Source organism: Caretta caretta, chromosome 1, assembly GCF_965140235.1.
Source record: "Caretta caretta isolate rCarCar2 chromosome 1, rCarCar1.hap1, whole genome shotgun sequence".
Taxonomy (NCBI): domain Eukaryota; kingdom Metazoa; phylum Chordata; order Testudines; family Cheloniidae; genus Caretta; species Caretta caretta.
Window position 1 is genome coordinate 339,377,332 of NC_134206.1, and position 18,679 is coordinate 339,396,010.

The 18,679-nt window shown below is 42.6% G+C and overlaps 1 protein-coding gene across 6 annotated transcripts in view; it reads left to right on the plus strand.

Annotated features, from left to right (window-relative positions):
* Window positions 1–6,991: 6,991 nt before the first annotated feature.
* The window catches only part of BEND7 (BEN domain containing 7), a 73,704-nt gene continuing 62,016 nt past the window's right edge, over window positions 6,992–18,679 (plus strand). Inside the window, exons 1-3 of one of the 6 annotated variants that reach the window (XM_075124540.1) lie at window positions 6,992–7,558; window positions 11,286–11,369; window positions 18,264–18,563. In XM_075124540.1, coding sequence (XP_074980641.1) covers window positions 7,498–7,558; window positions 11,286–11,369; window positions 18,264–18,563 — 445 coding nt within the window. In that variant the 5' untranslated portion in view covers window positions 6,992–7,497. The remainder of the gene's footprint in view (window positions 7,559–11,285; window positions 11,370–18,263; window positions 18,564–18,679) is intronic. The other 5 variants (XM_075124538.1, XM_075124539.1, XM_075124537.1 and 2 more) reach the window with 5 other exon arrangements.

Sequence of the window (18,679 nt, forward strand, 5' to 3'; positions counted from 1 at the left end):
TGATAGCGGCCTGTGACAAATGAGCTGATTGTCTGAGTCCAGTTCTAACTATGTGCCATAACTAGGCCAGCAACAGAAAGGGTTTTTCCATCACCGTAGGTAAAACCGCCTCCCTGAATGATAGTAGCTAGGTCAACAGAAGCATTCTTCCGTCGAGCTAGCTCTGTCTACACTGGGGTTAGGATGGCATAGCTACAGTGCTCTGGGGTGTGGATTTTTCACAACCCTGTGCGCCATAGCTATTTCAACATAAATTCTAAGTGTAGATGAGGCCTAGTTGTCCAGAGCATAAAAATACCAACCCAGTCCCAACCCATAGACCCAGGAATGAAGGTACATGGAGACCAAACCACCCTGTGATCTCTCAAGGAGGTCCCATCAGGTCATGGTTGAGGCACATTGTCAGTGTACCAGAGTAACAGCCGTGTTAGTCTGTATTCGCAAAAAGAAAAGGAGTACTTGTGGCATCTTAGAGACTAACCAATTTATTTGAGCATGAGCTTTCGTGAGCTACAGCTCACTTCATCGGATGCATACCGTGGAAACTGCAGCAGACTTTATATACACACAGAGAATATGAAACAATACCTCCTCCCACCCCACTGTCCTGCTGGTAATAGCTTATCTAAAGTGATCATCAAGTTGGGCCATTTCCAGCACAAATCCAGGTTTTCTCACCCTCCACCCCCCCACACAAATTCACTTTGGTCACTTTGGATGAGCTATTACCAGCAGGAGAGTGAGTTTGTGTGTGTATGGGGGTGGGGGGGTGAGAAAACCTGAATTTGTGCTGGAAATGGCCCACCTTGATTATCATGCACATTGTAGGGAGAATGGTCACTTTGGATGAGCTATTACCAGCAGGATAGTGAGTTTGTGTGTGTGGTTTTTGGGAGGGGGGTGAGGGGGTGAGAGAACCTGGATTTGTGCAGGAAATGGCCCAACTTGATTATCTTGCACATTGTGTAGAGAGTTGTCACTTTGGATGGGCTATCACAAGCAGGAGAGTGAATTTGTGTGGGGGGTGGAGGGTGAGAAAACCTGGATTTGTGCTGGAAATGGCCCAACTTGATGATCACTTTAGATAAGCTATTACCAGCAGGACAGTGGGGTGGGAGGAGGTATTGTTTCATATTCTCTGTGTGTATATAAAGTCTGCTGCAGTTTCCATGGTATGCATCCGATGAAGTGAGCTGTAGCTCACGAAAGCTCATGCTCAAATAAATTGGTTAGTCTCTAAGGTGCCACAAGTACTCCTTTTCTTATTGTCAGTGTAGTAAGGACAAGTGCTCAGCAGCTACCCATGTCATATCTGTTCTATGAATAACTAAAGGACTCTGATCTAAAGGGCTGTCCAATTTTCTAGATTTAATTCATTTCCATGCAGCACAGATTGCAGAATCAGGGCCTAAGTGTATGAGTACATGAGTAAATTGATGTGTGTGGTGTTTATGTTTGCACGATCAGGCTCTGACTATACAGGGGAAAGAGTGAAACTGACTGTACCCTAAGTTCTGTCATATGCACAAAGGCAACAAACTACGACTGCCAACCCTCTAGGATTGGCCTAGAGCAGGGGTAGCCAACCTGTGGCTCTGGAGCCACATGCAGCTCTTCAGAAGTTAGTATGCGGCTCCTTGTATAGGCGCCAGCTCCGGGGCTGGAGCTATAGGTGCCAACTTTCCAATGTGCTGGGGGGCGCTCACTGCTCAACGCCTGGCTCTGCCACAGGCCCTGCCCCCACTTCACCCCTTTCTCCAAGGCCCTGTCTCTTCCCGCCCCCTCCCCTGAGCCTTTCATGCCCTTCCTCCTCCCACTCCCACTCAGAGCCTCCTGCACACTGTGGGAGGCACGGGGAGTGAGGGGGAGGTGCTGATCAGTGGGGCTGCCGGCAGGCGCTGCGGGGAGCTGATGCGGGCTGCTAATGTGGTATTTTCCACTGCATGCATCCGATGAAGTGAGCTGTAGCTCACAAAAGCTTATGCTCAAATAAATTTGTTAGTCTGTAAGGTGCCACAAGTACTCCTTTTCTTTTAACGTATTACTGTGGCTCTTTGGCAATGTACATTGGTAAATTCTGGCTCCTTCTCTGGCGCAGGTTGGCCACCCCTGGCCTAGAGTCTCCCGGAATCAGCATCAATCTCCTGGTGACTATTGAAAGCAATCCAGAAGATTTTAATAGGATATTTTAAGAAAGTGACATTACGTCACGTTGGGGGAAAAAAATCTCCCAGAATAGTTTCAGTCAGAGTTGGCAACCCTACAACAAACTGAAAAATGAAATCAGTTTATAATAACTTTCTGTGACAATAGCCTTAGGTGTTACTTGTAACTAGTGTGTACGCAATTTTCAGACAGAAAATTTCAAATTGACAGTTTCCTTTCAAGGAAAAAATATAACAAAGGGAAAGAACAAAAAAGGAAGACAACAGCCAATATAACTTTATCTTGCGTATCTCTTTCACAAATTGTATCCCCAAATGCTTCACAGAAATGAAAAACACAAGACATAGAACCACAGAAATACTAGAAAAGATCTCTTTGGTCTGTGCCACATCCCCTGGGCCACTGCAGGATCCTACCATGTGATTAGAATAGCAGTGAATGAGGGACTTATGCTTCATAAAATTCCTCTGTTGTCCTCATTAATGATGAGTGCTAATCATAGCAGTCCCAAATGTTTTAAATCTTTTGTCAGGTTAGCAGAATAGAATCAGCAGTAGTTATTAAACAGTTAACCTGATTTTTGCAAACAAAATTAAGGTACAGCACTGCAGAGTTTGAGACCTGACTTCAGTGAAGTTACAGTGGGTATTACTTTGGCCCATTTAATTTAGCTCGCAGTTTACAACATCAACCTACCACCATTGCTTCAGCATCCACACCTGAAATATGATGTAGGACTTAAGATGGTATGTAAGTTCAACTTTCTCTGACAAAGTCTAGCACTGAAGTTTAGAAAATTCCCCAAAGTAGCATACTGATTGCCTTTTGGAATTGTCCCCATAGCAATGTAATATGAAATGACAACCCTGCCCAAGCTATGAGGTTTCCATCACTTCCCTTAGGAGTCTAATATTCTAGATTTAAAGCTCACCATTAGGCATATTTCCTGATATTGTGATTTGAGCCTGGCACTGTCTTTTACTTTGTGTTTGTACATCGCCTAGCACAACAGGAACCTGATTGGAGTCTCTGGGCACAACTGTAATAAAAAATAATAATGGTAATATTCAGGCTGTTTTTCTTTTTTTCATTTCACATCATAACTCTTAAATATGGGTTTGATCTGTACCACTGAAATCAACAGGAATTTTCCTATGGACTTTGATGGGAGCAAAGAACGTATTTCTTCAAATACCTGTAGATAGGGTTGCCACTCGTCCGGCTTTTACCCAGACAGTCCATTTTTTGGCTTCTGTGTCTGGGTACCATTTAGGTTTGCCAGGTGCCCAGTTTTCAACCGGAAAGTCCAGTCGGAAATGGGACATGGCAGTGTCTGGTCACATGTACTGACCAGATACCAAAAGCCCAGTTACTGCAGGGCAGTGGGAGGTGCTGAGTCATTAACCCATGCCAGCCCCAGCTCAGCTGTGGCCACCTCCTACCTGTAGGAAGCCTCCTTGTCAGGCTGCAGCAGCTCCCATCCCAGCCCCAGAGCAGGGGAGGTGGAGGTGGAGGTGGAGGCAAGTAATGGGGGAGAGGAGCAAGCAACAGGGCCAGGGCCTTGGGGAAAGAGACGGGGCAGGGCCTTGAGGGTCTGGTTACCAGCAATTAGAAAGGTGGCAACCCTACTTGTAGGCAAGTTATTGTGTGCCCTTTTGTTGTTATTTCACCAAGTGACTGAGAGTGGGTCTGACCCACAAGATTCTGATCTGCCCTTCCCCAAAATTTGGGAGTTTTTGGGTCCAGGATTGTATGTCCAGGCTGTTCTCTGCAGACAATACACTTATGCTAAATGCACCCCTAACATATCAACTGCAAAGAAGTTACACCAGGGAACAGTTTAGCCCTTCTACTTTAGCAGACAGCATGCGATGTAAAATACCAATGTGTGAAGGTGTCAATTGGTGAATAAATTAAAGCATTAATTTCAACTGTCGGTTATGTAAACATTAAACTGGGCCTTCTGTAATTCATTACACAAATTGCCAGCTATGCCAAGACATGTTCCTTCACTGGAGGAGACTCTTTCTCTTACTTTGGGTATTCACGTTAAACTAAGCTGCATGAAATTTGTCAGCCTTAATTCACAAAGGCTTGTGCAAAACTTTTTTTGATCTTGGTTTGCATCCCCCCAAAATTTGATATTATTCTGATGGGTAATTTAAATATGCACATTGTAAAAATATAAAATAAACATTTAGCTTTTAGTTTTAAGTTTCAGCAAACCCAGAAATGGAGTTTGTCTACACACAGAAGTTGTACTACTTTAACATATACCTACATAGTTAAATGCAGTGTTGTAGCCATGTTGGTCCTAGAATATTAGAGAGACAAAGTAGGTGAGATAGTATCTTTTATTGGACCAACTTCTGTTGGCGAGAGGCAAGTTTCGAACGTAAGAAGAGAGCTGTAGCGCTTAGTGAACACATTACTTATGCCGATAGGACAGTTTCTCCCATCAGTGTAGGTACTCCACCTCCTCGATAGGCAGTACCTATGTCAAAGGGAGAAGCCCTCCCATCAACATAATGCTGTCTGCACCTGGAGTTAGGTTGCTATAACTACGTTGCTCAAGGATGTGCATTTTCCACACTGCTGAACGATATAATTATACCAACATAAATTTGTAGTGTAGACTAGGGCAGAGCTTCTCTTCTGAAGAAAAGCTCTGTGTAAGCTCAAAAACTTGTCTCTCTCCATCAGAGGTTGGTCCAATCAAAGATACTACCTCACCAACCTTGTCTCTGTAAGGTCATGTCTATACTCCAAAATTATGTTGACCTAACTTATGTTGGCATACAGCCACTGCAGATACTAAATCACTTGTGTGTGCGCATACTTGGCTCCTTGTGTCAGCAATGCGTGTCCTCACCAAGAATGTATGTATCGATTGTACAGTCAGTGTGGGGCATTGTGGGGCAGCTCCTGAAAGCCAGTAACAGTTATCATAAGCAACGTGTTGACATAATTACATCATGTGACAAAGTGAGGATTTTCCCTTGTTTTGCATGAATGCTGTGTGTGACTTTTGCAGAGGCTGCTTTAGCTGCCTGCATGGATGCTATGGCTGCCCCTTTGTAACCTGAGATCCAGGAGTGAAATGCGACCAGGTGATTCTGGCCCGGGAAGCAAGACAAACATCAGAGAAGGAGCAACGGGTAGGGCAGGGGCCAGGCAGCTGGAAGCGAGGCAGTCTTGGCTGGCTTAGGGCACAGGAGGAGGGCCAGAGCCCTGGCTCTGGGCTCCCCTCCCCCCAGGATGGACTTGGCTGAAAGTCACTGACTTCTGTGCTAACAAGTTCTTCCCTGTGCTGTGTTCCTGTTGACTAATAAACCTCCTGTTTTACCGGCCGGCTCAGAGTCACTGCTGACTGTGGAGTTGGGGGGCAGGGCCCTCTAGCTTCCCCAGGAGCCCCGCCCAGGTGGACTCGCTGCAGGAAGCGCATGGTGTGGAAGGAGATGCTGAATGCTCCGAGGTCAGACCCAGGAAGGTCGAAGCTGTATAAGCTTCTTGCCCTGGAGACAGTCTGCTCAGAGAAAGGAGGCATGCTCCCCCAGAGTCCTGACTGGCTTTGTAGGGAGTAGTTCCAGAGCATCATTCCGGTGACTCAGTGACACATTACTTTACTCATGAAAGCGTATGCCCAAATAAATTTCTTAGTCTTTAAGGTGCCACCAGACTCCTCGTTGTTAGAGAGGCATTTACATCAGCAGAAGCCAAATTCAAGTGAAGAACACTAGTTTGACACAAGGCAGCTTACATCAACCTAACCCTGTAGTGTAGACCAGGTCTCATGCACTTAAAAGTGGTTTAACCCCCAGTGTGGATCCAGCTATGTCATCATAAGGCACCTCTATACTGGCATAGTTGTATCCACACTAGGACTGGTAGCAGTATAACTATTCTGGTTAAATAAAGATGCCCATGAAAGCTTATGTCCAAATAAATTTCTTGGTCTTTAAGATGCCACAAGTACTCCTCGTTCTTTATTCTGGTTAAAAATCCCACCCCTAACCGAAATAGTTGTCCTGGTACAAACACTGCATGCCGACCAGGCCTAAATGAAAATCAGGCAGAATTATCCACCTTTTTTCCTTGCTTTTAATTAAAGCCTGGTGTCAAGGTGTATGCCGCTAGTCTTAAAGGTGATGCCTTTTTCTGATCCAGGGCCTGACCTTTGCTTACATGACAAATCCTTCCTTGAGCAGAGCTGTGGCCATGGGGAGAGAGAGGCAGGATCCGACCCCCATGGAGGCTGCTTGAGGGCAGAGTCTGCCTCTTCCTCTCTGGGCCCAACCCCCTTTGCGTTGCTCCCCAGGGAAGCTCCACTGCAGGCCATTGCTCGCCCTCTCCCGAGCAAAGTTTGCGGGGCAGGAGGGTGGGATTTGGCCCCGGGTGTGCCCAGCAAGCAGCGCGCCAGGCCGTGCAGAGAAGCGGGCTCCAGGCCCGGCGGGGGGAATGCAGCCCCGGGGGGCGATGCCACCTGCCTGCCTTGATGTCACCCCATTCGGGATCAACAGAGGCGCTGGCTCGCCCCCGAGCGCCCTGCGGGGCCCCCCGCCCCTGCCTCCCTCGGGGCGCAGCCCGCGGCTCTAGGCGGCAGTAGCGGGAGCCAGCCCCGTGCGCGTGAGGGGAACTGCACCGGGGACCGGGGCACAAAATGGCGCCGCCCCTGCGTTCCCCTCCCCCTCCGACAACCAGACCCCGATCCGTTCCCCCCCGCCCCCGGGCCGGCAGGGGAGGGGGAGGCGCAGAATCACCTCGCCGCCCTCTCCCTTCACTAGCATGAGGCTGAAACCACTGCCCCCCGCTCCCTTGGGGCCCGCCGCCGCCGCCGCCTCGGCGTGGCGTGGGGCTGCGGGCCGGCCTCGGGGTGGCGGCCTGCGGGCCAGGCTCCCTCAGCCACCACGGGGCGCGCTGTGGTGCGCGCAGGCTTCCCCCAGCAGGTGGCAGCGGGGGTCCCAGGCGCCGCCGAGGTAGCGACACACGCCAGCCGCGGAGCGCTTCCCTCGGCGGCGGCGGCGGCGGCGGCTTCCCGGAGGCGGCCCGGCCGGCTCCCCGCACACAGCGAGGGCTTCCCCCGCGCCGGGCGAGCAGCCCCCCGCAAAGTTTGGGGTTGGATCCGCGGGGCAAGGAGGGAGCCCAGAGCCAACTTGTCCCGGCTCGCCGCCGACCCGCAGTTGGAACTGAAATCTCCCAGCCCCGGTTTATTTTTGCTGATTAAAGGGACGGACCTTGGTCCTGCGGCTGGGTGGCTGTTCAGCCTCCAACTCGCTCTGTGCCATCCCCTTTCTCCTTCCTTTCTTCCTCCTCCTCCCTTCTGCCCACACCATGGAGTTTACTGAGAGGAAGAGGAGCAGGAAATCCCAAAGCTTTAAACTGATCAACCAAGGTAAAGTGGCGCTGGTGGGGGGCGGCTGGGTGCGTGACTTTTTGTTTATTTGTCCCTCAAAGGGACTTTCGGCTCAACGTGTCTCAAAGGAGAAGAGCAGGGTGTTATGAAATGTGGGCTTCTCCCTTCCCTCTGTCTCCTTCAGCGTCTTTCTGCCTTCTGCTATTTATTATTTAACTCCTTGGATCTGTTTTAAAAACCCTCTCCCCAGTGAGGGCATGGTTTTCAAAGCAGATGCGATCCAAAATAAAGTTGAATCGCAATTTCCTTGTAAGCCCAGTCAAACAAACAAACAAACAAACAAACAAAAAAGCGAGTCAGGAAATTATCAAAATAATGGGTACTTGGGGAACAGAGAACCCTTTCGGTATTCAAGTCCTCTGGGTTGTTTTTTTTCCCCCTCCTGTTGATTGCGTACATACACGTATGTCAAAGAAAAGCCTAATAGAGGTTGCCTTTCAAATAAAATAAACGCAGCTAATTAATTGTGCATGGGTAAGGAAGAATTCCTGGCATGTAACTTGTTCGCTCGGTGTGTGTTTGCTTTACGAAAAGAAGAGGATGTTTTAAAAGGGATGGTGAAGAAAATGCTTGGATTTTTGTCGGAAAAAAACCAGACAGCTCAATTTCGATCTTTTAAAAAATAAGACAGAGTCGCTGGTGGTCATTTTAACAGGTGGACTTTGCAGCCTTAGCGTTTTATTTTGGTAGGGGTATGTACTGCTACTCCAGCCGATTAGATCTTTTACTCTCATTGATTTGACTTCCGTGTTTTAAAGTATTGAGCTGAAATATCTCCATGGAATGCTGTGTGTGTCCTGCATGCTAAGTTCAAGGCAAGTGACTTCTTTGGTGTAATGTCACACTTTTTTTTTTATGTGACGGTTCTGCACTTAGTGTATTTAGGCATCCCTTTTCAGTCAACGTTAGATGAAAACAAACGGGAAGCAAAGGAATTAAACAATGAAAATAACCTCACTTTGAGGAAATATTGAACAATTAAATATTTTCATTTTACCATTGCAGTAGAATCTTGAGCATTGCACATAACATTTTTTAATCTAAAGGAATACTGTCAGGCCAAAATTGGCCAAAAAATTACTGTAGGTTTTGTAAAAACAAGCAGTTCCAAACATGTTGCCAGTAAAAATGTATCTGGGGTTTAACGTTCCAAAAGAAACAGGTTTGGTTTTTTTTACAATTATATATTCTCTTGCATTGCTTATAATATAAGCCTTGCTGAATTGTGCTAGTATGAGGATCTGAAAATGAAACTGATTAGTTGTTCCTATTTCCAAGTTGAGAAAACTGTAAGATGTGAAGAATAACACAAATAGTCAAAAGTAAATTAATATTTTACAAACATTCAGTCTTAAGATGTCATTTGTAATGTAGATTAATAATTTTTTGAATAATATTTTTAACTTTAATTCAGAGAGAACTAATTTTCACTAGTGAATTCTTAGCTATTTTTGGTTTGTCTGAGAACCCCCCTGGTTATAGAAATTTAAAGAGAACAACCACAATAAACACGATTTCTGAAAAAGTTGTATTTTGATTCTGGGAGAATGGAGAAGATAAAAATTGTATTTTAACAAAGTAAGATTCAGCTTTCATGTACCCCCCTCCACCCCCTTCCCCATTTCCTATGCAAGTTGATTACCAAGATAATTTTGTATAAATAGGTGTCTCTGCTACTCAGCTGGTGCTTCCTGCTTAAGTCATTCAGTAATGTCATAGTTTAGTGTTTACTGTGAGGAAATTGATAGGGATTTCATAGGCCCTGGTCTACGACATCGCAGGCAGAAGAAAGGACTAAGGGAGACACCCACTGTTATATTGACTTATATTATGTAAACTATTGTCATGTTTACTGTATACTGTAGCCTCTCTCATCCCAAGAAATCTCAAAGCACTTTATCATCATAACAAACTAATTCAGACTACTGTGTACATAAAATTGTGTATACCTCCAATGCAGCCACCTCTAGGTGAAATGCAGAAACTGTCATTCAACAAATTTATTTGCTACTCTGAAACCTGTCATACAACAGTTAAGGAACAGTGAAGGGTACCATATCTAACTGAAGACATAGGGAAAATTTTAGAGAGATAGCATGCAATCTGTTTCTCTGAGCATTATGAATCTGCACCTCTCTATAGTTCTTAAGCGCTATTACAGCCAGATTTTGACAATCTTCATCAGGAGGTATAAAAATATAGGAAAAAATGAATAATGTATCAGATTCTGGTAAATCCTCTTTTTTTTTATAATTCTCACAAAAGAGACTCTAGCTTTTCCCACCTGTGTACCTGGAACTTTATCTGTGGTTCCATGTGCTGTGCAACTTAATTCGCCTTCGTCCATCTGCCTGCCCCCATCCAAAAAAACCAAAACTAAACCCCATTTCTTCTGACTTACCTATCATCACTCACTTCTTCACCTTTCCTTCCTTACATTCATAGTCCTCATCCTTCCCTTATAGCCCTTCTGTCTGTCATGTTGCTGTATTATGTGTGATTTTGGTTTGCTGCAGGAGAGAGTCTTTTTTTATTATTATTTTTTTGAGGTAGTCACACTAATAGTGCTTTACAAATAATAAGTAACAATAGAGTTCGTATGTTAGGGGATCTTTGAATTCTGGACCTGATTATTTTGTCAGAGAGGCAGGTGCCTTTCTCATAAAAAGAGTGAACATAATACTCCTAGCTTCTGTTGTGCCATTTTTCTGAATATCTCAAAGCACTTTCCCACACATTGATTAAGGAAGCCTCACAACACCTTTATGAAGCAAGTGAATGTTATAAAAAACACTTTACAAAGGGAGAAACTGAGACATCTGGAATTAAAGAACCCAGTCTTGGTGAGGTGCTGAGTATGCTCAAGTCTCATTAAAGTCAGTAGGAACTGAGTGTGCACAACATCTCACAAGAGCTACTTAGTTCCTTATTATTCAGTCCAAAGTGATTTTCGCAGGTCATACAGTCACAAGGTCACGGTCACTGTCAGGTTTGTCAGTAGCAGAGTTAGAAATAGAATCCTGGCTTGCTGTCTCCAGTATTCCCTGTTGTAAATGCTACTCTCTTCTTGTGTGCATGTAAAGAGTGTAGTTGTTTTTACTAAATGCACACTTGTGGTCAGAGCTCAGACTGTTTATCCAAGTTGCATTTCATTTGAAATAGAAAATCAGTGTTTTTATGATAGCTGTGGAAATCAATTGCCATCAGTCAATATCCATATATAGTGCCCAAATCTGGTCCCATAGGAATTCAATGGCCAAATGACATCAGCAGCACAGGATCAGGCCACAGAACTAAAAATTTATCCCATAATATATATCACTAATTTTGTTTTGAGATAAAGTGTGAAAGTTTCCCTTGGCCTATAAGAGGGTAAAGTTTTCATTTACATTATACATTTGCTTTCCATCTGTAAGGCAAGAATCCAGATAATAGGCATCTGGTGAAATAATTTACTGTGAAAATGAACATAGTAATATAAGCCAGGCGTAGCTTGTCCCTAAAATGTGTGAAATATTTCAGTTCTCTTCAGTTTGAGCAAAGTTTTTTAGAGAGTGCTGATACAGAGCACATTTTCTGTGGTTAATTTGATGGAATAAACTGCAGATATATTGATAAATGATTAATAAAGCTGTAGCAATGTGTTCAGTGTTCATTTTTTCCAGATCACTTGAGTTCTAATTTTTTTTATACTTTTTCATTCCAGATTATCATCATGAGGTATATAAGATCTCTGACTACAGCAATGATGTTAATGGGGAGACCAAAGAAACACAGTCGGTTTTTTTAGGTATGTTCTTGTGTCGATTAATTTATGAGCAACACAGCGTAGCCATTTTCAATTAGGGGGCAGTGTAAAGACAGGAGTTGTATGCCATTGTTTAATATGGACATTCTCTTCAAGACGTTTTTATTTTACAGATTGCCAATATATCCTTTATTAACATTGCTAAAAGTTGTAGTTTCAGACATAAATGTTTATTAGAGTCTACACAGAGTGCTAATTATCATTCACTCTCAGGGCCAGATGCTGACTGGGCAGTTTTGCAGCTCTCTGTTCACCCCATTTACATTGTATATTCACTGGCATGCTTCACTGGCAATAGTTTGTGTGATTGGGGTATTACATCTTTGACATCTGGATAACAGAAATTCAATTTCCAGGAAGCTGCTATTTGTTTGGTGTTGCTTCTGCTGTGGGTGGGACAGAGGATTAATGTAATGTCTTAATGTAATGTCCTTTCACCTCTGTAGCCTGGCTGCTAACACTGCCATCGCAAAATTGAATTAAATCAACAGTCAAAAATGTGTAAAGAAAACAGAGATGTAATATATAGTCTTCCTTAACTACAGCTTGATAGAACTGGTTATCACTGAACTGCTCATCATTTTTGTGGCTGTGTACTCTTCCTTTTACATTTCCACTCCTGTCTTATCTAGAGCCTGATCTTGAGAGGTTCTGAGCCTCTGCAGCAAAGAGCTAAGTGTCTTAACCAATGGACTTCAGCAGGACTTGAAGATACTCAAGACATCACCTCATTAAAGGCCTGATCCACCTCCCAGTGAAGTCAATATGAGTCTTTCAGTTGACATCAATGAGAGGTGGATTTGAAAGCAAATCCAATATCTCTGATCATGAATAGTCCCATTAAATTCATATAAGTGAAGGTTGTCAGGCTCAGGCTCTGGGTCTGATGTTTGAATCAGTAAAGCCCCATAACTGTCTGGCAGATACTGACAGCATGTCTGTTTTAGCACAAAAATGTTAGCTCAGAGATGAGCACGCAAGTCCTTGAGAGGATTGTACTACTGTATCATGCAGACAGTACTGTTACATATAGACACAATGGCTTTTAAAAAGTTGATTGCATACATAATTTCCTTTCTTCAGTCTTTGTATTTTATTATCTTCACAAAAATGTTAAAGTATAATGTAAGGTACCTCCTATCTGAGTTTTTTTACAGTGCTTTTGACTTGAAATTCATGCTCTAGTTTGAAAGGTTAATGTGGAAAACTAATTATTATCCTGGTAGCCAAATGTGTGATGAGACATTTGTCTGTGTAATTAACAGTGAAGAACTTTTATAGTTTCATAAAATCGAATGCCACATACAGTATGCTGTGTGCATTTGTTTTGAAGAGGTGTCCAAAACAGAGATGTTTATGGCTGATATAAAGTGGAACTGAAATGTACTGTAATGCAGGTGTCTGTGCATTTTACAGCATTTCACATTGTTAAAATGGAAGTCAGCAGATTAATAACTTTATTTTGTCATGATAAAATAAATAATGTGTGCTTGGAACGGTGGAACAGTGCATAAATTACTCAGTAATTCCAAGAATATATTCTGTTCCAGGAATAATATCTTCCACAATTTATTCATACAGAAAAAGTTGACTTTACATAAGTCTATGAAGTTATTTGTTAGTTTTAATAGAATTATATCCAAGTATGATTTTTTGTCAGCAGCTATTACTGTATAGTTAAACTTGAAAAAGGGTTTCTTTTATATAGCTGTGTTTTCAAATAAGAACATAAGAATGACCATACTGGGTCAGACCAGAGGTCCACCTAGCCCAGTATCCTGTCTTCTGACAGTGGCCAATGCCAGGTGCCCCAGAGGGAGTGAACAGAACAGGTAATCATCAAGTCATCCATTCCCTGACACCAGTTCCCAGCTTGTGGCAAACAGAGGCTAGGGACACCATCGCTGCCCATCCTGGCTAATAGCCATTGATGGACCTATCCCCTATGAATTTACCTAGTTCTTTTTTGAACTGTTATCGTCTTGGCCTTCACAACATCCTCTGGCAAAGAGTTCCATAGACTGAATGTGCGGTGTGTGGGGAAAAAATACTTCCTTTTGTTTGTTTTAAACCTGCTGCCTATTTATTTCATTTGGTGACCCCCTAGTTCTTGTGCTATAATAACATGTCCTTATTTACTTTCTCCACACCAGTCATGATTTTATACACCTCAATCATATTCCTCCTTAGTCATCTCTTTTTCTAAGATGAAAGTCCCAGTCTTATTAATCTCTCTTCATACGGAAGCTGTTCCATACCCCTAATCATTTTTGTTGCCCTTTTCTGAACCTTTTCCAATTCCAATATATCTTTTTTTGAGATGAGGCGACCATATCTTCACGCAGTATTCAAGGTGTGGATGTACCATGGATTTATATAGAGGAAATATTATATTTGCTGTCTTATTATCTATCCTTGTCTTAATCGTTCCTAGCATTCCTAGTGGGGGGTGGATTTGAAGTACACTTTTTCATTTTAAAAAATTCATTGTAATGTAGCATGAAAGTACAGTAGCCCTGCTCCAGAGGAAAATGTTTTTGATCTGACTGATTATAATCTTTTGGAAATCTTACACGAAGCACACACAGTAAAGGGTGCTTTTTTCCCCCTTTGCTAAGCTCATCCAGGGCTAACTCCTGCTCCTGTTGAAGTCAATAGCAAAACTCCCACTGATGGAGGATCTGACCCTAAGAACCTGATCCTGTAAATTGCTCTGCTGAGCTGCATGTCTGCACCCATGTGGACCTTTGTTAACTTCACTGGGGTTCCACCTGGGCTGAGGGGTTGGCCCATGTCCTTGCAGGACTGGGGCCAAAGAGTACAAGGAAGGAATGTTGTTATACCAGATGTGCATAATTTAGCTATAAAGTGAAATTGCTAATTCGAGATAGCTACAAAACAGCCAGGACAACTTTTCAGTTATTTTGGAAAACCTATGATGTGATAAAAAGGGTCCCCCTCCTACCTCTGCTTTCTCAGCCAAAATACTTCCTTAATCTAGGGAAATGTGCACACATCAGGGAGGCATGAGGTTGGCAGTCCTATTCCCACTTTTTCTACTTACTGGCCTTCATAATTGCCTGTACTTCAAAACCCTAATTTGGTGATGTCTGAAGAGGATTACAGCAGAAACAGCTGGAGTTTGAAAGTTATGTTTTGGTATGGAAATAGTCCTTGCAGAGGAGGGTTGCATGTTTTTGTGCCAGGAGAAATTCACTTTCTTTTGACCAAGTGTTTGTAAACCATATAGCCTGAGTATGAGAGTTTTGGCTGGTTCATTACCGTTGAATGTAAGAGAGGATGCACTGCGCATGCACGTGTGTGTAGTTGTGTGCTTTAAACCCCCTGGTCCCCTGAAGTGCTTTGAATTGGTCCGTGTAAATGCTTCAAATACGGCAGCTGAGTTTTGCTGGCCTTTGTCCAGGAAGGCAGCATTCTGGTGATGTTCTGAATGGAAGAACTTAAATGCTGTCGTGCAATTATTTGTAATTCAGCAAAACTTTGAAGCTGTGTAAAGTAAAAGGTAAAACTGACTATATTTTTAAAATATTTCCTACTTTTTATTTAAAATAAAAAATGGGAAGTTAAATTTAAAAAGCTGTGCTAAGAGAACATTAAGTTTATTTGTTTAATTTATGCACTTTGTCAGGAAATGCCAAAGCAAAGGATGAACGTGTAATCTCAGTAGAGATTTTCATTTCATGATAACATACCATTTCTTAGCTACTACAGTATAGTCATATAATTTTTTTTCACAATGTGGGGTAGCAAAATTACATAGTTCTATGTAACACTGTGATAAAGACAGCCCATGAAATTAATCTATATGAAAAGTACACAGTGACCTGCATTTAGATAACATACTACATACAGGTAAAGTATAACAATAAAGAAAAATAGTGAAAACATACTGGTGAAGTAGGGGTTTAGGCATTACGTTACAACATTACCAGTGGTGTTTCATTAATCCAAGTTGCTATAAATACACTGTTGTTACTTAATACAGTTAAATATTTAGCACCTGGAAGCACACATGCATTTGTCAGTGGGAGAATTCAGTTTGTACCTGTTTTAATTTGAAGTATTTTGATGATTCTCAAAGCAGTATTGTAAATTCTGTACACAAATTCTCACTCATTAAAGACACAGTTCAACATTATTTTAAAGAGAGCACATCTGTTCCTCAGAATAAGTAGTATCTGAACTTTATTAAGACAGCTTGAAGTTAGGCCACTTGAAAATTACAAATTAGTTACACTTTGGCATAAAAGAGTTATGGTTGAACTAGAAATAAGTATATTTTGTCATACACCTTGGTTATGAGCATTTCTCTTGAAAAATGCTTGTGATATATTAAAATAGGGCTAGATTTTGCCACTTTTACTCACAGCTCTGCAGTGGAGCAGAGCCAGCCATAGCAATGTTGAAGCCAGGTCAGATGGGAGATGCATTGATTCTCTGGAGATAGATTTTGCAGCTGTCCTCCCATGTTTATTCCCCACTCAAGACCAGAGCTCTCCTTCAACATAGCTGGCCCCATGGGCACACTGGGGTTGCAGGATGCACAATTACAGACCCATAGTGTGTATTAGTTTAAAAAAAAAGGCTCCAGTTCAGCAAGGTACCGAAGCGCACAGCTGCTATTATTTGTATTTTTGTATCACCCAGGAGCCCCAGTCATGGAGCAGGACCCCACTGCGCTGAGTATTGTTACTCCTGGGGGCAATCTGTGCCAAAAAATTAAAGTTTCTGCACCAAAAATTTAAAAGTTCTGCACACAATATTTTAAAATTCTGCACATTTTATTTGTCAAAATAACACTACATAATCGTGCCAGTGTCAATTATTTTGGTAATTTATTTCAGAATACCTATCAACAATACAGACACACACAAAAATTCCCCCGGGAGTAGAGAGTTAAAGAAACCCCATGTGACAACCCAGTTCCTGTTTCTCTGCCACATTCCCATCTGTCCCTCCGAGCCCACCCAGGGGGCCAGACACCCACAACCCCTCCCTTCCAGAGCCCACCTGTTGCTGCCCCCCCCCGCCAGCCAATACACCCGAACCCCCTCCTCCCCAGAGCCCAGCTCCGGCGCCCCCCTTACCCAGACACCCGTCCCCCTCCCCTCCACAGAGCCCCGGATCCAAGAGGGAGAAACAGCCTGATGCTCAGTCCCAGGCTTGCACAGAGTTTCCTGCATGCCACCCTCTCCTTCCCTCAGGATACGCTGGAAACTACAGCTGCTAGGAACCCTTCAGCTCCCTCTCCCTCCCCCCAGCAGTGTCTTCTATGTGCAAGCTGGGCTACTCGAGTCCAGTAGCCTCTAGTAGCGGCTAGCAGCACTGCATCCCATTTCTGTGGGGGAAAGGAAATTCTGCATGCACAACGTTAATTTCTGCAAAATTCTGCATTGTGCAGTGGCGCAGAATTCGCCCCAGAATATGTTGTGTAGAAACAACAAAAAGACAGTCCCTACCCCCAGAGATCTTTCAGTCTATAAGACAAGAGACAGCAAATGGATACAGACATACAGATGCGGGAGTACAAGGAAACAATGAGACCATGTTGGTCAACATGAAGTGCTGTGTTCTCAACTGTCTAACTGTTATCAAGTTATTTTAGGCATCACAACAGCCGAATTTTCATGGATAGTCTCATTGAAGTTGATGAGACTGGCTATTTACATTCCTGAAGTTGTGCATGTGTTTAAGGACCTTGCTGAAGTGGAGCCATTACACATTTTTTTCTCAAAATCTGTTTTGTATAGCTATTTTTCCTGAAAATGTTTTAGTTTGGGGGTGGTATGTAAGAATGGAAATTGAAATCTTTTCTAAAGAACAGATGATGCCAAGTAGCACCGTCTTAAATGTATTCTAAGAGGAGGATTGATTTGATCAGTTCCTTGATCTTCGTTATTCCTCTTGCTTATGCTGTTTGATTTTTTTTCCTATTACCAGTAAAAAATAGAAGCTTCATATTTCAGTAGTTATGAATATTTCCTTATTACTAATGAAATGTAATGCCTACTTTAATGAGCAAAATAGCTACTATCTGCCCCAAACATATATATTCATTGTGCAATCAGTAGTTTCATACATAAAATTAATACTTAAGCGGTGCTGAGAGCATTAAAGTATGTAATTGTTATTATTTAAATGTGCTGAATTTATTTGAAACAGTTACATTTTTCTTGTACATATTTTCTTTTTTCTCATATAATCTGCATTTTAAGGCGTCCAGAAGTTTGGCTATATAAGGTTGTATAGATATTAGCTGTTTTTTCATTTATTTCTATGTATCCCATTATTACGAAATTCTGCGGACCAGGGGACTGATCCTTTTCCCATTAAAGTCAATGGCAGCTATGTTGTTGATGTCAACGGGAGATGGGTCTATCCCCTAATAGGTATCTGGCTTCTCTCTTTACAGTCTGATCCTGCACCCTTCAACTCAGATGAAACTCCCATTGAGGTCAATGTCTGAATAGGATTAGGCTCATAAAAGTATTTGAAACAGCTATACCCATTGTTGTTTCCTTCAGCAGAAAACAGCAAACCAAATACCATTGTATGGTATACGTAAGAGCTTTAAAAACCATGGTATGGTATATGTAAGCGCTTTAAAAACAGTATTAGGAAAGCCAAGATGAGAGGGTTTTTTAACCATGGATATCCCAACTACTGTTTTAATACTGCTGTGTATTAAAGCATGGCACAATACATAACTACCACTCGAGTATGTCTTTTATTTTTATTTATTTGTTGCTTTGTAGTCCAGCAGCTAGAAACTCTTATTGGCACCTAAATCACTAATCTCTATCCATTACCATTTTTGCTAATTTACACTGATAACTGTGGCTCTGTTTTCATTAGGAGATGAAAGCCGGGAAATTAAAAAACAAATTACAGGGATGAGAAGATTACTGAATGACAGCACTGGAAGAATCTATCAGCGAGTTGGCAAAGAAGGAGAAAAACTGAAGGAAGAACCCCAGGATTTAGATATAGCATGGGCCCAGCGCCTGACTGCCCTGGCAGACTCCCAGGCGAGCCTCCATCCTTCTCAGAATGGTGCATGGAATGAAGTGTCACCTCAAACTAGCCATTTTTCAGGGCAATATGGGACTCGGTCTAAAAGCTTCCAAAATGAAACAAGAACTGTAGGATCCAATGGTATGATCTAGATTAGATATTCCAAATACCATTTTTACTATACTAAATATCTACCTATGTTCAGATAATTATAGTATGTATAAATAAATTATAAATGATACTTCATAATTAACAAC